Source organism: Neodiprion pinetum, chromosome 2, assembly GCF_021155775.2.
Source record: "Neodiprion pinetum isolate iyNeoPine1 chromosome 2, iyNeoPine1.2, whole genome shotgun sequence".
Lineage (NCBI taxonomy): Eukaryota > Metazoa > Arthropoda > Insecta > Hymenoptera > Diprionidae > Neodiprion > Neodiprion pinetum.
The window spans coordinates 25,292,666-25,312,472 of NC_060233.1; the positions used below are offsets into that span (position 1 = coordinate 25,292,666).

At 35.9% G+C, this 19,807-nt stretch overlaps 1 protein-coding gene and 1 long non-coding RNA gene across 2 annotated transcripts in view; both read left to right on the forward strand.

Moving 5' to 3' along the window:
* Positions 1–19,807, forward strand: part of LOC124211124 (uncharacterized) — an 80,661-nt gene that overhangs the window by 36,496 nt on the left and 24,358 nt on the right. The window lies entirely within an intron of this gene.
* Positions 4,193–13,472, forward strand: LOC124212094 (farnesol dehydrogenase-like). Its single transcript, XM_046611840.2, has 5 exons — positions 4,193–4,613; positions 8,048–8,174; positions 8,269–8,401; positions 9,752–9,904; positions 10,044–13,472. Exons 1-5 carry the CDS (start codon positions 4,313–4,315, stop codon positions 10,080–10,082), a joined length of 753 nt encoding a protein of 250 aa, XP_046467796.1. The 5' UTR covers positions 4,193–4,312; the 3' UTR covers positions 10,083–13,472.

A 19,807-nucleotide genomic window follows, 5' to 3' on the forward strand; every position in this document is an offset into this window, starting at 1 on the left:
AAAATCCCGTACAACAAATATTATGTATGCCTAAATTATGCAACGAAAATATAAGTGTCAATCAAATACATGAATCTGTATCGTTTATATTTACCTGACAATATCAAATTTTTTATAGGTGACAGTCGCATCTCGAAGATGCGATTTTTTACGTAACCAACTTTTAGCTGCAAATATTTTTAAAAAATTTTGAACTACTTCATTTTCAGTTCTAATCGTTTCAGGAATGTTCCTACGGAGAAATTTTTGTGCTTTGTAGGGCATTTTTTAAATCATGAATTGAAAAATTCAATGTCTCAAGTTTTGAAAATGACCGAAAATTTCTGAAATATTTTTCTCTTTGCTAGAAGCACGTTGAAGATATGTCGAAGGCCTATTTTAAGAGTTTTCCAAAAATTTGGAAGCGGTAATTGGGTTTTAATTAAGAAAAATTACGCAAGTTCTTGAATACATGTGAAAATGAATAATGAAAATGAATCTATCATGAGATTCGTTACAAATTAACTGAAATGAAAATGAAAGTCTTGTGGGTTCATTTTATATTTTGATAAGCTGTTAACATTGTCGTTCAGTCCTACAACTTTTTGGAAATCTGACGAAACATAACTCAAAAAAAATTTTTACCTTTAGCATAATATTGACGTAAATATCAAACCATATTTTTCTTCTCAATTGTTGAAATGCTAAATAGTAATTATTGTCAATTCATAGTTTCTCAATGTGCTAAAAAGGACGGAAAAATCTGACTTCCACAGGACAAATATTGTAATGTTCAGAATGATATAAATAACATTATTGAAAAATCAACGGCTGTTTGTCAATGACTGATTTTCAAGGGAAATCGTCCGATAGCTTTCAGATTATTAGATCCTGTTTCCAACGCAACATTATCCACAAAGTCAATTTTTATCCTGTCGGCTGTACGTACTATCGTTATCAAAAGGTACTCATAGTTATAATCTGCTACATAGTTATACCTTGCACTGTTGCACATTTGTCTAATTTCGAGAGGTGAGAATTAACTACATTGTTACGTGTCCGAAAGGTGCAGTTGAAAAAGTTTAAGAAGCTGTTAAAAAAGAGACATGTGGTTTGTAGCCACCTGCAATAAAAAGAGTACCGAACACGGTAATCGAAAGTAGTATAGCAAGAAGGTAACCCGAGATTCCATTTGCACGAATGTAAAATTGAACATACAGATCACTTTGTCACAAACCATAATCATCCATATCATATAAAAATATTTTTTCGGAATATTTAGTGTTATAAGTCCGCGTAATAGATTTTTATTGTTGTTAAGTGAAAAATGCGTCAGCTCACAAAGTACAGGCACGTGGCTTTGGAATTTAATATACATGTATCAGAAAAAGTAGAAGCCGGTTGCAAAATTTTTCAGAAGCTTAGTCTTCTGCGTTCAACGATTAGCTCAACTTTGAGAAAAATTACCAGTACTAACTATTACCAACGATATGTTTTGGTTTGCAGAACTATGCAAAAAATCTGAGAAACATCATATAATGAGAAACATCAGAAACGTGCGCTCCACGTATTACTCAAACCTCGACTTAAAGTAATGAAATTTAAACATTTCTAAAATCTCGAAAGACTTAAACTGCTTTCGGTCAATTATATTGACTTCGGTTGCTAACTTTATGGACCTCACACGACTTCAAATCCCCCGTCTGTCAATCAGGTCCTGAACGGTATCTTGCAAAAATGTAAGACGGGTCACACCATTCAGGCGCCGGGTTGCTGGTCGGTGCGTTGGACTCGGGTCCGGCTTCATCTGGACAAGGTTTTCGGCAGTTTCCCTTGTCTGTCGTGCAAATGCAGGTGTTTCTACCTACCACTGCCAACCCCCAGCTCTACTCTACTGTTAATTAAATGTATTGCAAATATAATTATAATAAATAAAGGATTATTATTATTATTAAAAAAACCGTCGATACAAATTTGATGTTTCTACTGACCAATGTACAATGTTTTGTAGAGTTCGGAATTTATAAATAAGGTTCGTGTGGATAAACATGATCAATACTCTTTGCCGCTGTTACTTCTGATCTCTAAGCAGGGTCAAAAATAATAGCACACCAGAAGCAGAATGAAGTACAATAACTTTATTTTCTTGGATCACCGCATATCATGGAAATATGTGATAATACTGGACTAACCACAAAACGATATGCAGTAAATAAATTGTAAATATCTCACGACATACGTGAGATATTTAGATTTTGGCAAAAAATGTTACGGCAAGCCCTGGTCTCCGCTATATTCTGTTCAGACGTGAGAAAAATATTGAAAAAATACGTTCTGGGAATGTAGTTTCGCTATGTGTGTTGTATAGGCGGTCGAAATAGACGTTTTCATCGCCTGATTAATTTGTACATGAAGTGATTTGACGTCACAAGTCTATCACTGCTTTATCAGTGCCAACGCCGGATTTAGTCGGAGGGCAACCTAATCATCCGAGGTACCAAGGCCAACGAGTGCCGCGCGCTAGCACAGCACCTTGACCTAGGAATCAATCAGGTAAGTAATAATAACGCCACCACATAACAAGAAGAAAAACTTGAAAATTGGGCGATCGCCGATCTAAAGTGTGTAGCTGATAATAATTGCTATTTGTCTCTTTCATTTAAATTCACGATCGTGTGATTAGGGAAAAATCCTATAACCTCAGGATCCAAGATTTTTTCTGCGGTTCAAAGTTTTTAAGTTATTTAGCTGTCCTAGAAGTTTTGGGACACCCTGTATGAATTTAATTCAATACCACACGGATTATTTCATTTTTACAATTAATTTCATAAGATACCATAATTTTAGGCCCTGAATATAATAGGCGCCCTTTTCTTGGCCGAGAACACTGATTTTGTTCGCGCTTCGTGAGTAAAATGCTCGTTAATAATAAAAAATATAGGGTGCTGAAGAATATCTCGCCCGGGGCTCTCGGTTGACTGAGACGGCGCTGTCCGACGCAGCTTTTATCTCGAACAAAACCTGTGTCTCTTTAGTAGTTCATATATGCGAATATACTACCGCAGCCGAAAAATGCCAATTTATAATCTCAGGCAGTAGGTATAATAATTTTCTGCAATGTTTCATCATATTGAGCAATATGACTACTCGACAAGCGTTCATAGAGGCTTATTGAAGTTATCGATATTTTTAAAGTGTTTGACGAGAGCTGTGCTGGATTTCTGATAGTCTGTTGATCATCTAAACCGAAGACGTTTCGTAATATTGAACAATGCGTGTGAAAAATTATCTGAAAACTTCCAATTATACCCTGGTGAAAATTTTTACAGAAATTGGAATTTTTTTCTTATTTCGTACAAAATTGTAAATACGCATAGTTTTTCACAAAGAATTGTTAATCTTCTTTAAAAATTGTAGTGTCTTGTAGATTTTTTACTGAAAAAATACAAATTTACATGAAAATCTACAAGTTTTTATTAAAAACTATGCATATTTACAATTTTGTACGAAAATAATTTTGCACAAAATTGTACGGAATGTTCTAATTTCTCTAAAAATTTGAAGTAAATACTAGAAATCATTTTCCTCAGGATATATAGTCGGTGACAATTCACATACCCAATTTGTCAAAACATCTTTGAACCAGCAATTATTGAAAACTTTTTGTGCAGGCCATTACATTTGATAGCCGAAAGTAACCGAACATTAGGTAGTGTCGATTAGGTGACGTTTATAGATTTACACCACGTTGAGGATCGTAATTATGGTAATCCCCAAGTTTTTTAAATGATTTCTTGTAAATTGGAACTAAAAAATCTGTTTTGTAAAAATATTTTAAAACGGATGTCTAAGTGAAGAAATTCATTTTCAAATTCAAGTAGTTTCCTTTTCACTGGCAATATGAATAGCACAAAATAAATATAGTCCACCAATGATTGGAGTCGAGGCAGCAAATGTCTTTACGTTTAATACTGAAAATAATACCTACCTTTAACTATCCTGATTCTATGATATTTTAACCCGACAAAGTATAAAATGTGTCGGTATAAATCGACATGACTTTTCTGTTTGAGAAAAACTCGTAGCCTTCTAATTGAATTAGTGACGCAGCGATATTTTACACAATACAGTGCAGTCGACGGAATTGTTATTATTATTATACAGTATCTACTGTTGTAGCCTATAAGAAGGGGATTCTGTATTATGAGCAGTGTGGCTGACGAGCAGTATACCTAGCTATAATATATAAAACGAGCGCAGTAACTCTCCAGCCAGTCGTAGAATTGTCATATGTTTAGTTGTACGGGTAAAAGGTGTTATTTTTAAATTTGCGATGGATCGGTGGGCAGGAAAAATCGCTCTTGTTACCGGAGCTAGTGCTGGAGTCGGCGCTGCCACGGTTGAGACTCTCGTTCGAGAGGGTCTTACTGTTGTCGGCATAGCCAGGCGAGTGGAGAAGATCGAAAAACTTGGTGAAAAGCTACAGGACGCGAAAGGCAAGCTCTGGGCGAAAAAATGCGACGTCACCAAGGAAGAAGAAATCCTGGAAGTCGTCGAATGGATCAAGAAAACACTCGGAGGCATCGACATCCTCGTTAATAACGCTGCGATGGCTCATTTTGCATCAATTTCCGGTAAGCAGAACGCGGTTTTCATTACTGCAACTAGCTGAGACCATATTATGAAGCTATGCAGTCGTCTATGAACAAATTTTCGAATCATCTAAAAGCAAACTGTCTCATTTTTTGATACAATTAAAGAGACTTGTGTTTTGTGATTTCAATCATGAGTTATTTTTGGTGAAAAAATCGGAGTCAAATTTTTGAAAGTTATTTTTAATTAAATATTTCCACCCGTTATTGGCCGTTCTTGAAAAAATTGGAATTTTTAAGGAGCTTGTGAAATTCCCTATGTATTGCGAAAACATCATCCGACTACACTGACAAGGAAAGGTATCAATAGACTGGGGCAAAAAAATTGACTATTTTTTTTTTTGAAAAATATATTGAGAATATCATTCAGTATGGCAAAAAAAAAATTTCATGAAATTTTAAGCCCTTAATATTAACTTTAAGAGGTCTATCATCGCTATTTTTGATTTTTAGTAATAATTTGATGTTTTACGTCAGAACTGTCGAAATATTGAAGTGAAAAAATTTATGTTCACTTATCCCTTTATAAAATTAAATTCCCTACAAAAAAGGTCTGATTATAGATTTTTGTCAGACAAGCCGTTTCCGAGTAATTAAGCCTAATAAATTGATATAATTTCTCGAGAATTAATCGAGAATTAATCGAGAATTAATCGAGAAATTATATCAATTTATTAAGCTTAATTACTCGGAAACGGTTTCTCGAGAATTAATCGAGAATTAATCGAGAATTAATCGAGAAATTACATCAATTTATTAAGCTTCATTACTCGGAAACGGCTTCTCTGACAAAAATCTATAATCAGACCTTTTTTGTAGGGAATTTAATTTTATAAAGGGATAAGTGAACATAAATTTTTTCACTTCAATATTTCGACAGTTCTGACGTAAAACATCAAATTATTACTAAAAATCAAAAATAGCGATGATAGACCTCTCAAAGTTAATATTAAGGGCTTAAAATTTCATGAAATTTTTTTTTGCCATACTGAATGATATTCTCAATATATTTTTCAAAAAAAAAAATAGTCAATTTTTTTGGCCCAGTCTAGGTATCAAGCCCCCCCGATTTCGTTCATTTTAGAATATGCTATTCTTCATCGTAGAAAAAAATAGGGGATACATGTTTTTGCGTTTTTCGAAATAATATCACACAGAAGGTGAATTACCCCCATACACGCGCAACCCAAAACCCATCAAATTGGTACTATTTTGCTTCAGTTCATCTTATTTAATATTACAAAGCTCTTTTTAAGCAACAATTAAGGTACTTATTCGTTCAGATAACATTTGGTTGCATTAATGACAAAAACTATCCTCCCAAATTTCCGACCGCCTTCTGGCAGAGTTGATTTGGCAGTCGTGGAATCTTGTGGCGCCCGGTATTTCAAGGATTTGTGAGATCACTGGAACCGATTCTGACTTTGAAATTTTATATTCATCACATAATGGATAACACGAAAATACAGCAATGTGATATTGTTAGCTTTATAAACCGAATACAATTAATGAGGTAGACAGGGGCGTATTTTATTTCATTTTGCACGAAAAACTCAAAATCACGTGTCACGATCTATTATCTGTTCTTTCAAATGCAAATAATTGAATTAAAAAACATGCAATAGTTTTTTAGTTATAAATAATTCGTAATTTAAAACTTTTATGATTTTTTACCATTTAACCCTTTCGTAATCGGACAGAATGCATTTTTCATTATTTGCCCTAAGAATTATCCTCCAATTGGTTTCATTCAAATATCTCAACATTTTCATGAGAAACTGGAAAACGACCACCGGGGATTTCCAACTTTGGGGGTTGATTTCACTCCTTTAAGCCGATTTTCCGCCGATAAAAAAATACGGATCGCTTATATTTCGATTGAGAATAACATATCCTAAAAATGAAATGGCGGGGGGGGGCACCCCGATACCTTTCCTTGTAGGAGAAGGAATGTCGGGTATTTGACCATTAAACGATAGTAGTAATTTTAACTGTAAAAATAGTTATTTTGTTCATTCTGTATAGTTCATTCGACCATTCTGCACAGTCAAGTTGACTATTTGAGGCGTTTAAAAACATTGTTAATATCGACATAGTTGATCCAGCTATACGTTTCATTAAAATAATACCTAGAATTATGAGTTCGACCGGACTTGAGGACTCTGGCGAAAATAATTTATACGTCAAACTACGAAAAATTGGCGGTCGCAGAAAATCTTAAAAGATTGTAGATAATCGTGAAAAATCGATGAACAAATTTCTATGAACAATTATGAAAATTGCATGTTGAAAGTAGATTTAATTTTTTTCGTAGAATTTCGTAGAAAACCATGTAAATTAACGAACAATTATGAATATTTATGACTTTCTACGAGAAGTAATGAAAATTCCATATTGGAAGTAGATTTAATTTTATTCGCAGAATTTCGTAGAAAACTACGAGTCTTAACGAAAAATTATGAATGCCTACAACTTTTTATGAAAGATGATTTCATTTTCGGACCAAAACATTACAAAGTTATCTGCGTAGAACCGCGTTGCAGTTTATAGAAAAATACTTTCTATTAATAATTATGAAAATTCACAATTTTCTGTGAAAACTAATTACAATTTCGGACCCGAGCCATCCGCTAGATGTCGCATCACTCTCACAAGGAAAACTTGTTGCAGACAACTTAAGTACCGAGCAAAATTTTGGTGTATTTCTGAAGATTGATCTTCTTATCTTTTGAGTACGATCTAGAAGGATTTAGAGAATCTGTCGTATATTTTTGATATCATGTTCTCTCAATTAGGTGAGTCTATTGATAAAAAAACTTAGCTAGAGATACAATAATCTATCAGAAATGATGAACTTTCACAGAAATTATGACCATGCACAGAATTATAGAGAAGTAAAAAAACTGCGATAAATTACGTAAAAGTCTGATACTCTTTGGAAAATTCCACGATGAAACTACGAAATTGTTCGAAACGAAGTAGAAAATCGTAGAAAAGTTTCGTAGTTTGGCGTAAAAAATTTAACCAGGGGAAAGATGCTCCAAGTGCACTTGTACCACTTTCGCATCACGCGATTGGAACTTTTCCAGCTACCTGCAGCTACAATGATGCGCACAAGATGGCCCAGACGGACTTTAACTAGCACAAACGATTGTTTCACTGAAACAGGGCAGTTTCAAGTGTATGAAATCATGCTTAGTTCAAATTTATTAAATTTGGAACTTTTACCCTTTTTGCACAAGCCCTGTCAAATATGAGTTCAAAAATGGCATACTCGATATTCGGATGATTTGCAATTTCTATCTATCGAGGTCTGCATTCGATCATATGGTTCAAGTCAGCTGTTGTTAATTAACTGGCCCTGACTTACTGAGGCACAGTATTATTTTTGAACCCAATATCAAATCACCTTACAGACGGAGATACGGAGGGATTTCGGCGGATTTTGAACGTCAATGTCCTGGCAGTCGCTATCTTCACCAGGGAAGCTGTACGCTCCATGAAGGCGCGTCAAGTTGACGGTCACATAATCAACATCAATAGGTTGGTTTACTTTGTTCTCTGACACTTTGAGGTGAGACTTGGTTGTCCTTGGTTACCTTCTGGTTGACGATAAGTCGTTGACATTTTTTTGCAGTGTTATGGGTCATGGGGTTCCCGAAGTAAGCGACAAGTACAGTCTATACCCAAGTAGCAAATACGCGGTAACAGCAATGACGGAGGTCACGAGGAAAGAGTTGATCAAAGCCAACGCCAAAATCAAAATAACGGTAAGTGGGTAGAAGATGTACACAAAGAAGATTATGAAATATCTCAAAATCACTGAAACCTCGTCCAATCTTGTTAAAGCTTTGAAATCCTTCAGAATCATTTAAATCTTTCTAAAATCTCCAGCATCTTGTAAAATCGTTTGGAATTCAGTAAAACTTCGAGATCTCCGAAATTTTTGAAATTACACGGACTTGCTGAAATCCCTGAAACCTTAATTCTGCAATTAGTTGAAATCGAACCCTGGCGAAAATAATTTCTACATCAAACTACGAAAAATTACCGACTGTAGAAAATCGTAGAAAATAGTAGGAAATCTTAAAAAAGTGTAGAAGGTTGTAGATAATCGTGAAAAATAGTAGTATTTTTCATTAAAAAAATACAAATTTTCACGAAAAATTATTGAAAATGACATATTGGAAGTAGATTTAATTTTCTTCTTAGAATCTCGTAGAAAACTGCGCGGATTAATGAACAATTATGAATGTTTACGACTTCTTATGAAAGATAATTTCAATTTCGGATCCAAACATTAGGAATTTTTGCCTTCGTAGAACCTCGTAGAAATTCATCGAAAAGTACAAACTCCACAAAAAGTTACGAATTTTCACGAAAAATTATGAATATGTATAATTTTCTATGAAAACTAATTACAATTTTGGATCCAAACCATCCGCTAGATGTTGCACGTCTCTAACAAGGAAAACTTATTACAGACAAGATTACTGAGCAGAATTTGGATCTATATCCGAAGACTGATCGTGTCATGTTATAAGTACGATCTAGACGGATTTAAAGAATCTGTTGTATATTTTTGAACTCATCTTATCTCAATTAGGCAAGTATGAGGGGAAAAAACTTAGCTAAAAATACAATGATCCACGAAAAATTATGAACTTTCGCAGGAATTATGACCATAGGATTACAGAGACGTGTAAAAAAACTACGATAAATTACGCAAACGTACAATAATCTACAGAAAACTACGGTTCTGTACGAATATCAAGACCAAAAAGTTAAATAAATTACGCCAATACGATAACCAATGAAAATTAAAATTTTTCACGAAAATCTACAATAATGTACAAGAAATATATCCATTTCTACGACAAATGAACTCAACGGGTTAGAGCAAATTACAAAAATCTACGAACATCTATGAAAAAGTATAATATTTTGCGGAAAAATTCTGTGCCAAAACTATGCACGTCACCGAATTACTCTAGTTAATCGTGGAAATTTTTGTAGAAAAATCGTGAAATGAAATTCGTAGTTTGACGTGGAAATTATTTCCACCAGGGAAATCTATTTAGTCCCATAAAGGTCCTAAAACCCATTAAAATCTTTTATAGAGCATCAGTCCTGGTCTTATCAAGACAGAATTTTTGGCTGTTGCCACCACCGAGGCAGTGGCTGAGGCGGTTTACAGTCAACGACCTACATTGGATCCAGAAGATGTAGCTAACGCCATCGTCTATGCATTAGGCACTCCACCGCATCTCCAAGTATGTACCGATAATAAGATTGCTAATTATTTTCGACTTGCCACTTTCTCAGTTTTCTTATGAAGTATTGTTTCAATGTCTCCATTGCAGTCCGTATGTATACATAATTATATCCACACTCAAAGCTCTCATCTCTTAGGTATGTGAGCTGATATTACGCCCAGTTGGCGAATCATGAACGAATTTCCGGTGGTTATGAAACTGGAGCTGTGACCGCAGGATACTCGTACGGCATGATCGAATGCATTCGTTCCAACTTATAATTTTAACTCGAATCGACGGTCATCATGCGAGCTTATTATGCGAATACGCGGGTAAATCTAGAAACTTGCAAGTCATTGAATACACCCATATAAATATATGTATTGTATGGATTTTGTATTAATAAAAATTTTCGAGAAAGGAAAAAACACAAGCGGATAAATTAGGCCAACTAATTCATTTGCTCATTAATGATATCAAAGATCTGAATTCTTATCATTGTCGATGAAAATGGACGAGTAACAGACATTAGCAAATACGTAAACCAGGTAGTACATTTGTCGAAATTTCGACTATCACTTGACTAAGCTTGGCCAGTATAATCTCAACAGATGTAAAATTTGACTTAGCGTTGGCAAAACGGTCACTATATCTGCCTAAGATGTGATAATGACTGTCAATAAGTCAAAAGTCGAAGCTGTGCCAAACATACATCGACGAATATACTGAAAAATATCAAGTCGAGACAACGTCAAAACAAAAATTATACATCGTATAGAAATCGCCAAAGTGAATGTAACAGGATACGAAAAAATATTTCACAGTTTCGCTTGACTACTTCTGACTACGAGTATATTGACCGTACATTGATAACCTAGCGGACATTCGTGAACGCATGGTTGACATGTACGTACATACCTGGTGAACTCCTGGCTTGAAATATATCCTCAAGGTCCCTAGATTATACAGGTCAAGACACGCGTGTTCCAGTTTTTTTCACTATAACGTGGGCAAAAATTTCTATGCGCGTTCGCCCAAAAAATATCAAACTTACATTACCGCATTAAGCAGTTTTGACCAATTTTGCTCAATTTTTTGAGGTCAAGCTTTAATGAGTTGCTCCCTTAGTGTCCTGACGTTCACGAAATAAATAGAAGCACGCATATATTTCGAGGTTAATCCATAGACTTATAAAGATAGACTGAGCGCTCCTATAAGAGACACTGACAATTACATATAAAGGGTAGAGATATACCGGGAGTACTGCTCTCTCTTTTCAATCGGCGTCATGGTGGGAGACAACGGAGCAGTGGAAGTGGAATAGCTATAGATATAGGCGCATAATTTCGCCTCATTCTCCTCTACCGCCTCGATCCCCGCCACAAATATCGTCAGAGAGAGAAAGAAGTGCTCCCGGCATATTTCTGTCCTTTAAATGTTTGCTTCAAGCGGCTCATAAGAGCGCTCAGTCTATCTTTATAAGTCTATGGGTTAATGTGAGTAAGAAGTTTCTTCTCTGCATGCACGATGTATAAGGAGACTCTAATGTGTTGATGTTGTGTTTACCCTTTTTGAATCCTTGCTTCCGATGAGAAGCCCGTAAGACAAGCAATGCCGTCTATTGAATGATATGCGGATGTGCAAATCATTAATCTACGAGAGAATATTTGTTGAAAGAATGTAAATTCGAAAAATTGGTGATTTCGAAAAATTAACGACGGAGCCAGGAATCGAACCTGGCGTCTAGAGATGCTTGACCGGAGCCTTATTCCACTACAGGTTTACTCCACGGAGGTTTACACCACGGTCTTGCATACAGGCAACGAAGATCGAGTCACATAGAAGTGTACGGCCTGCAGGCTATTTGAAGCAAGAAAAGTTGGGTGCTCGGACGAACTATCACCCCAACAGCTAGGTGTCGCTAGTGGTGCCTTTGCTTTTCGGCTCACGTACAGCGCTCTATACTAATGCGTACAGTGTCCGTGGTTGGCTCCGACCGGCAGTTGGGGTGATCGTGCTAACTCTCTCGCTCTCGTTTGGAGCCATGGTGCGTTCTCTCTCGCGCCCGATCAATAATGAACCCAGAGTGGGGGGTCGGTATGATGTCTGTCATACTTTTGCCGATTTAAGCATTGATTATTTTTATTTTACGTGATCACAAGTACATTCTCGAGAGCTGTGAGACTATTATATCCGAGACAGCCGATTCATGCACTATAATTTTTGCTTCAGCTTTTCTGAATACATAATAGAGATAGTACTATATTTTTATGGATTTCGTGAACCTTGCTCCTGGTATTTCTTTATAGATTTTTCGTCGTTTTTTATTTATTTTTTTTTATTTAAACTTTTTTTTTATTCAATCGAATGTGAGCAACTGCACACAATTTATTAATTGCGTGTAGATACTATCATTTGATGTATAAAAAAAAGAAACAAAAGCCGGCGCGGTAAGAGAGGCGGAGAAATAAGGGGAGGGTCGATGTAGCAGCGTGGCCCCCCACCATGGCTCCACGCCGAGTACAAATCGCCGAGAGCACGAGCTTCCTAAGGCGAGCGTCGGATGGCTATACTGTCGACCGATGGTAGAGCCATCCTACGGATTTACGAGTCGCAGAAAGTTTTGCTTCAAGCGGCCCATAAGCCGTACGCTTCTATGTGACTCGATCTTCGTTGATACAGGTCTGGCAACGAAGCCAATTTTCTACAGAGCGACGTGGTTCTCTTGTTATCCGTGGTTTTTAGTGTTTGAAATAGCCATGTTGTGGCGCTGCTATCTAGGGATGTACGTGGGGTAGGGCAAGGGTAGGAATGAAAATGTGCCACCGAAATTATACTTGAAACGAAGCATATAACCTAAAATCAGCGCGTGCGTCATACTCACGGTCTTACATACGCGTGAAACGCTATTGCGTTTTAAATAAAAAGGTGGTTAAACCATGTGCGGTACCGCGGTGTAAAAAATTATCGAAATTGGTTAACTAATGAAAACAACACCGTTTCTTTAAACAACATACGTTTATTTCATTTATTACCTTCGTAGATTTATTATTCGTACATACACATGAAATTTATATTTTCTTTTCCTTCAAATGAACGAGATTGATATAGATAATTTGTTTACATTTTTTTCTAATATTTAAGTTATAGCCCCGCTTGGGGTTTAATCAAGCTTGGTGGTTTATTCGGTTAGGTCACCGCCTAAATTAATTCAAACGCAAGCGATGCAAGTATTCCATAACTTGATAAGTAAACCATAAATTTCGATAATGACTGCTGTAAATAGGAAACGGAGACGATACTCTTTGCCTCTAGTCTCCATACATATATAATTCATAATAATTATATCATACTAATATTTATATTAACTACTTTCATTCTTAACGATTCATTACTTGCAATAACAATAATAATATTATTATTAGGTTGGCGCTGCATTGCGCACGCGTTGATCATCCATCCCTCGATCAAAACGCCGGCCTGGCGGCCACGAAGTGAGATAAATAACCGGCCATGAAATGAACCACCCCCACTACCTTCGTTGCCAGACCTGTATGTAAGATCGTGGTTTACACCGTGTCATATTTGCTCTACATGAAAAGCATTCATTGTCATACGAAACTTTTGCCGCATTCTCACTGATTTTTTTGCCCACGCGTGTCTCGGGATGCTGTAGCCAGAGATGAGTAGGGAGATCTCCAACGCTCGGCTTTTCGTGATACCAGCTAGATTGGAGCGTCGACGTGACACCTAGGCGGCCACGCACCGAAGGTGGCCCATTTCCGACCTGACACCTAGGCGGCCATGCACCGAAGGTGGCCCACAATCGTGTATATATAGATATACTCGGTCCCTCGAGCAAGTGGTTGCCAATCGCATCCTTGTCCCCGCTCGCACAGATGTTTCCAGGAATGCAAGAATTGGGATTTTTTTGTTTCAGTTATGAATGTCAGCGAATAAAAGTATCTCCAGATTTGATAAATCTTGGAATCAATTAGCGGACGCAGAACCAAATTAATTAACTATTCCCAGTCCGAATACTTTTTTTTTTTTTTTTAATATATATTATTTTTTTATTGATATGAAAATATGTGACGTCTGGTATTCTCGAATATTTGTGCACGCAGTCTATGGAAAAATATACGAAGCCAGCTCGATAACATTTATGCAAAATGTGCAATGGGCAAGTGGTTGGGGGAAATTTTTTTTTTCTCGAACTGAATCTTCCAGAGAAGCATCAGCGAATTCCAAGCAAGCTCCATAAACATACCGAGCAAACACGCGCTCGCGGACGTAGCTGTGGTGTGGCTGAGTGGATACCACATGAGGATGAATTTTCAATCACAGGTTTTTGCGCGAAGTTTTCCTGTATTTAAGTTAATTACTGCTGCCTTTGTTATAATACTGCATTCAAGTCTTAAACAAAACACTAAAAAATAAGTTAACCACTTAATGTAAAACAAAATGTTAGATCGAGCTTAAAATTTAAGCCGGAGTTACATAAACTAAGATAATTACAAGTGCAACATTGTAAATATTGTACATTTATTGTTCACCTAAATAAATATGGTTTCCTCCTCAAAAAAAAAAAAAAATGAGGATGGAGTGATGCGGGACACGGGTTCGATCGCAGTTCACTCTTTTTATTTTTTTTTAAATTCAATCCCGGCTTTTGTTTTAGTATTTTCGGAGAGAAAAAACAAATGAAAGAAAGAAAATTTCCAGAGCCGGTCGATTTTTTCCTTCTTTCCTTTTGCTTTTTGTTTTACTGAACCCACCCTTTTTGTAGTGGGGGTAACCCAGAAGAGAACAAATAATTGAAACAATAAAATTCCGAGTGTGAATCGATTTGTTCCTCGTTTTTGGCGCCTCTTTTTTAATAAGGAAAACTTTTGACAGTAATGAAAAATAGAGATTACTAAAAACAAATGTATTGTTTTTTAATAACACCGGCCCACAAAAAAAAAAAAAGTGGTCTGTACTTTTGACCGGACCTACCTATCTTTATGTATTTTGACGCCCTGAATCCGAATCTGGAGTCAGTTTTGCCCGTACACCCTCAAAATTCTGAGTAAATTGCAAAAGACCATAAAAATCGCCAAAAATTAGCAGTTTTGGTAAGAAAAAAATTTGTGGAACTATAGACCAAGTATGATTTTTATGCATTTTGGTCCGCTAAACCCAAATCTGAAGTTTATTCAACCATAAGCCTTTTAAAATATAATTGGGTCAGTGTTATTAAAAAACAACACATTTGTTTTTAGTAATCTCTATTTTCCATTACTGTCAAAACTTTTCCTTATTAAAAAAAAAACGCCCATTTTATATCAGTCTTGACGAGCATTTCTTAGGAATTCTGAGAGATGCGAGATCGGAACGACAAAATTAATTCAGTAGCAACAATGTATGGACCCCTCTCCTCTTCGGATATTGACAGCCAGTTAAGAGGCTTCACAGTGTTCAGTTTAATGCCAGCAGCTCTCGAGGTATCAAGATGGTAAGTGAATTACATAATTATTTTACATGCATGCAAAAACCGGCAGGTTTGACGCTCGTCTATTTACTTTATAGAATAAAAAGAGAAAAAATGGGAAGGACCTGTAGTCGTATTTTATACTTTATTTAATTTTCCTTGAATTGTCAAACGTTTTTATTTTTGATTGTATAGGAAGAAGATGTGTGGGGAATTCCATTCTAGTGCCCAAGAATGTAGTACACATTTTCGATCGTTTTAACTTTTTTTTTTTTTGGGAAAACATGTCCCTCAATTTCCAAATTTCCTTAATTTTTTGGTATTCAAATCGATTCTTAACAATTTTGCGCACAGGTGGGATTTCTTTAATTATTTTTTCCCTAAACCTGAGGATATTTCCTATCTGAGATCACTGTCGATAGGCGAGATTCCGGAAATCATTAATTACCTTTTTTTCTAATTAAAAAGAAAATCACATAAGTCACATCACTACTTTTCTAGCAAGTTTTTTTTCTCATGCCGGAATTGGAGTTGCTATTTATTTATTCGGTCATAAATTTCTCTATTATTAATGGATTTCAATTTTTCTGAAATCTAGAGGAATGCCAGAAGGCCTGAATATAGTTCATACCATTTCATTCTTTTTTTTCAAGTTATTCAAAGATCCAAGAAAACTAAAAACTTGCGAAAACTATAGTAAATGTAGAGATCCCGTTATCGTCTCGTGCTTAAGAATCATATTTTTAATTATAAAATCAGTGTGAATTTTTTCAGAATTTTGAAAGAAGCGTTTTCGGAATTGGTTTTTCAATTTTTTTCTATTTCAGTGGTGGCTAAAGAAATCTGCAAAAAATTCCGACGCTGTTTTAAGTCGATTGAAACCGTGGTTGCAACATCATACCAAACAATTATCAAAAGCGAAGAGGGTGAGGTACATGGGTTGCAAATTTGACGTGGAATGCCCAACATAAAATGTATATGTATTAGGATGGTCGTTAAACGGATTTTTTACGTTAATGGCTTCGAATACAAAAAACCATCTCTCATTTTTTCAGATTTTCATTTCGAGCTCTTAGTGGCCTTATGTGATTTTCTTTTTAATTAGAAAAAAAGGTAATTAATGATTTCCGGAATCTCGCCTATCGACAGTGATCTCAGATAGGAAATATCCTCAGGTTTAGGGAAAAAATAATTAAAGAAATCCCACCTGTGCGCAAAATTGTTAAGAATCGATTTGAATACCAAAAAATTAAGGAAATTTGGAAATTGAGGAACATGTTTTCCCAAAAAAAAAAAAAGTTAAAACGATCGAAAATGTGTACTACATTCTTGGGCACTAGAATGGAATTCCCCACACATCTTCTTCCTATACAATCAAAAATAAAAACGTTTGACAATTCAAGGAAAATTAAATAAAGTATAAAATACGACTACAGGTCCTTCCCATTTTTTCTCTTTTTAATCTATAAAGTAAATAGACGAGCGTCAAACCTGCCGGTTTTTGCATGCATGTAAAATAATTATGTAATTCACTTACCATCTTGATACCTCGAGAGCTGCTGGCACTAAACTGAACACTGTGAAGCCTCTTAACTGGCTGTCAATATCCGAAGAGGAGAGGGGTCCATACATTGTTGCTACTGAATTAATTTTGTCGTTCCGATCTCGCATCTCTCAAAATTCCTAAGAAATGCTCGTCAAGACTGATATAAAATGGGCGTTTTTTTTTTAATAAGGAAAAGTTTTGACAGTAATGGAAAATAGAGATTACTAAAAACAAATGTATTGTTTTTTAATAACACCGGCCCAATTAAATTTTAAAAGGCTTATGGTTGAATAAACTTCAGATTTGGGTTTAGCGGACCAAAATGCATAAAAATCATACTTGGTCTATAGTTCCACAAATTTTTTTCTTACCAAAACTGCTAATTTTTGGCTATTTTTATGGTCTTTTGCAATTTACTCAAAATTTTGAGGGTGTACGGGCAAAACTGACTCCAGATTCGGATTCAGCGCGTCAAAATACATAAAGATAGGTAGGTCCGGTCAAAAGTACAGACCACTTTGTTTTTATTTTTGTGGACCGGTGTTATTAAAAAACAATACATTTGTTTTTAGTAATCTCTATTTTTCATTACTGTCAAAACTTTTCCTTATTAAAAAAGAGGCGCCAAAAACGAGGAACAAATCGATTCACACTCGGAATTTTATTGTTTCAATTATTTGTTCTCTTCTGGGTTACCCCCACTACAAAAAGGGTGGGTTCAGTAAAACAAAAAGCAAAAGGAAAGAAGGAAAAAATCGACCGGCTCTGGAAATTTTCTTTCTTTCATTTGTTTTTTCTCTCCGAAAATACTAAAACAAAAGCCGGGATTGAATTTAAAAAAAAATAAAAAGAGTGAACTGCGATCGAACCCGTGTCCCGCATCACTCCATCCTCATTTTTTTTTTTTTTTGAGGAGGAAACCATATTTATTTAGGTGAACAATAAATGTACAATATTTACAATGTTGCACTTGTAATTATCTTAGTTTATGTAACTCCGGCTTAAATTTTAAGCTCAATCTAACATTTTGTTTCACATTAAGTGGTTAACTTATTCTTTAGTGTTTTGTTTACGACTTGAATGCAGTATTATAACAAAGGCAGCAGTAATTAACTTAAATACAGGAAAACTTCGCGCAAAAACCTGTGATTGAAAATTCATCCTCATGTGGTATCCACTCAGCCACACCACAGCTACGTCCGTGAGCGCGTGTTTGCTCGGTATGTTTATGGAGCTTGCTTGGAATTCGCTGATGCTTCTCTGGAAGATTCAGTTCGAGAAAAAAAAAATTTTCCCCAACCACTTGCCCATTGCACATTTTGCATAAATGTTATCGAGCTGGCTTCGTATATTTTTCCATAGACTGCGTGCACAAATAATCGAGAATACCAGGCGTCACATATTTTCATATCAATAAAAAAATAATATATATTAAAAAAAAAAAAAAAAGTATTCGGACTGGGAATAGTTAATTAATTTGGTTCAGCGTCCGCTAATTGATTCCAAGATTTATCAAATCTGGAGATACTTTTATTCGCTGACATTCATAACTGAAACAAAAAAATCCCAATTCTTGCATTCCTGGAAACATCTGTGCGAGCGGGGACAAGGATGCGATTGGCAACCACTTGCTCGAGGGACCGAGTATATCTATATATACACGATTGTGGGCCACCTTCGGTGCATGGCCGCCTAGGTGTCAGGTCGGAAATGGGCCACCTTCGGTGCGTGGCCGCCTAGGTGTCACGTCGACGCTCCAATCTAGCTGGTATCACGAAAAGCCGAGCGTTGGAGATCTCCCTACTCATCTCTGATGCTACCGACGTAGGGTGATTCTGTCACTTAGGCGTAACGATATTCATCGATGCAAAACTACTCACAGGCGCATCGATAAATGTCGATAGATTTTCAGCAAATTTCGCAACGTCGCAGATATTATGACTAAAAATCTAGTAACTTCGGATAGATTATTCGTGAATGCAAACCAAATCTGTATCTTTGCCGTGATTTTTCCTCGCGTTGTATAAAAAAACTTTTCTCCGATTAATCAAAAATGGAAAAAATGGAACAGTGCAAGCATACTGAGCCCAAACAGTTCCAATGGTTTTAGCTACTTCGAGTACTATTAACTATATAAATTTTGCAATGCTCAACTAAACTGATTTGGAGAAAAGGCCTTATGTCCTCTGTTGGTCATCTATTAATGATTAGAATCACTCTATCCAAGTAATTTTATAAAATTCAGAAATAATTTTTTAGCTTACTTTGACCGAGCCCTCTTCATAAGTCTATTTCTCAGCATCGAAAGAATTGGTTAAATACTATTACTTAATCAGCTCCTACGATATCTTATAAATCGACTTGTATATTTGGAAAGATATGGGGCGTGTTCGGAAATTGACTGAAAGTACTGTTAGTACTGAAAATGGTATAGTCCAAGTTTCGTAGACTGTAGATTTTCAGTACTGACAGTACGGTCAGTCGATTTCCGAACACGCTTATAGAGGATTGAGTCAACGTAACCTTAAAAGTATGTTTTTGAATTTTATACAACTACTTGGATAATGAACACCGTTTTACAGAGAACGTTAAAATGATTATATTATTGTGCTGAAAAAAATAATTGCTTGTTAAAGTGGATCTTCATATTCACTTGCATAATGAGGTTTTCAATCCTTTTTAAATCTAAATATGATTTTGGAGGCTAGAGAAAAATTCATGCGCAACACATTGACACGTTGTTGCACCAATACTATCGTCCACTGTGTCACTGATTATCGTTACGCCTTAGCGAGACTTCCATATCCATCGCTAGCCGACCGACAATTATCGTATCCTAACGATTTGAACTAGCGACAAATATCGTTACCACCCGTATTCATAGTCTGACCTTATCTCAAGG

Coding starts and splice junctions, on each gene's coding strand:
- LOC124212094 (XM_046611840.2), top strand. CDS start 4,313: ATGGATCGGTGGGCAGGAAAAATCGCTCTTGTTACCGGAGCTAGTGCT. Junction 4,614..8,047: donor TCATTTTGCATCAATTTCCG/GTAAGCAGAACG, acceptor ATCACCTTACAG/ACGGAGATACGGAGGGATTT. Junction 8,402..9,751: donor ACGCCAAAATCAAAATAACG/GTAAGTGGGTAG, acceptor AATCTTTTATAG/AGCATCAGTCCTGGTCTTAT.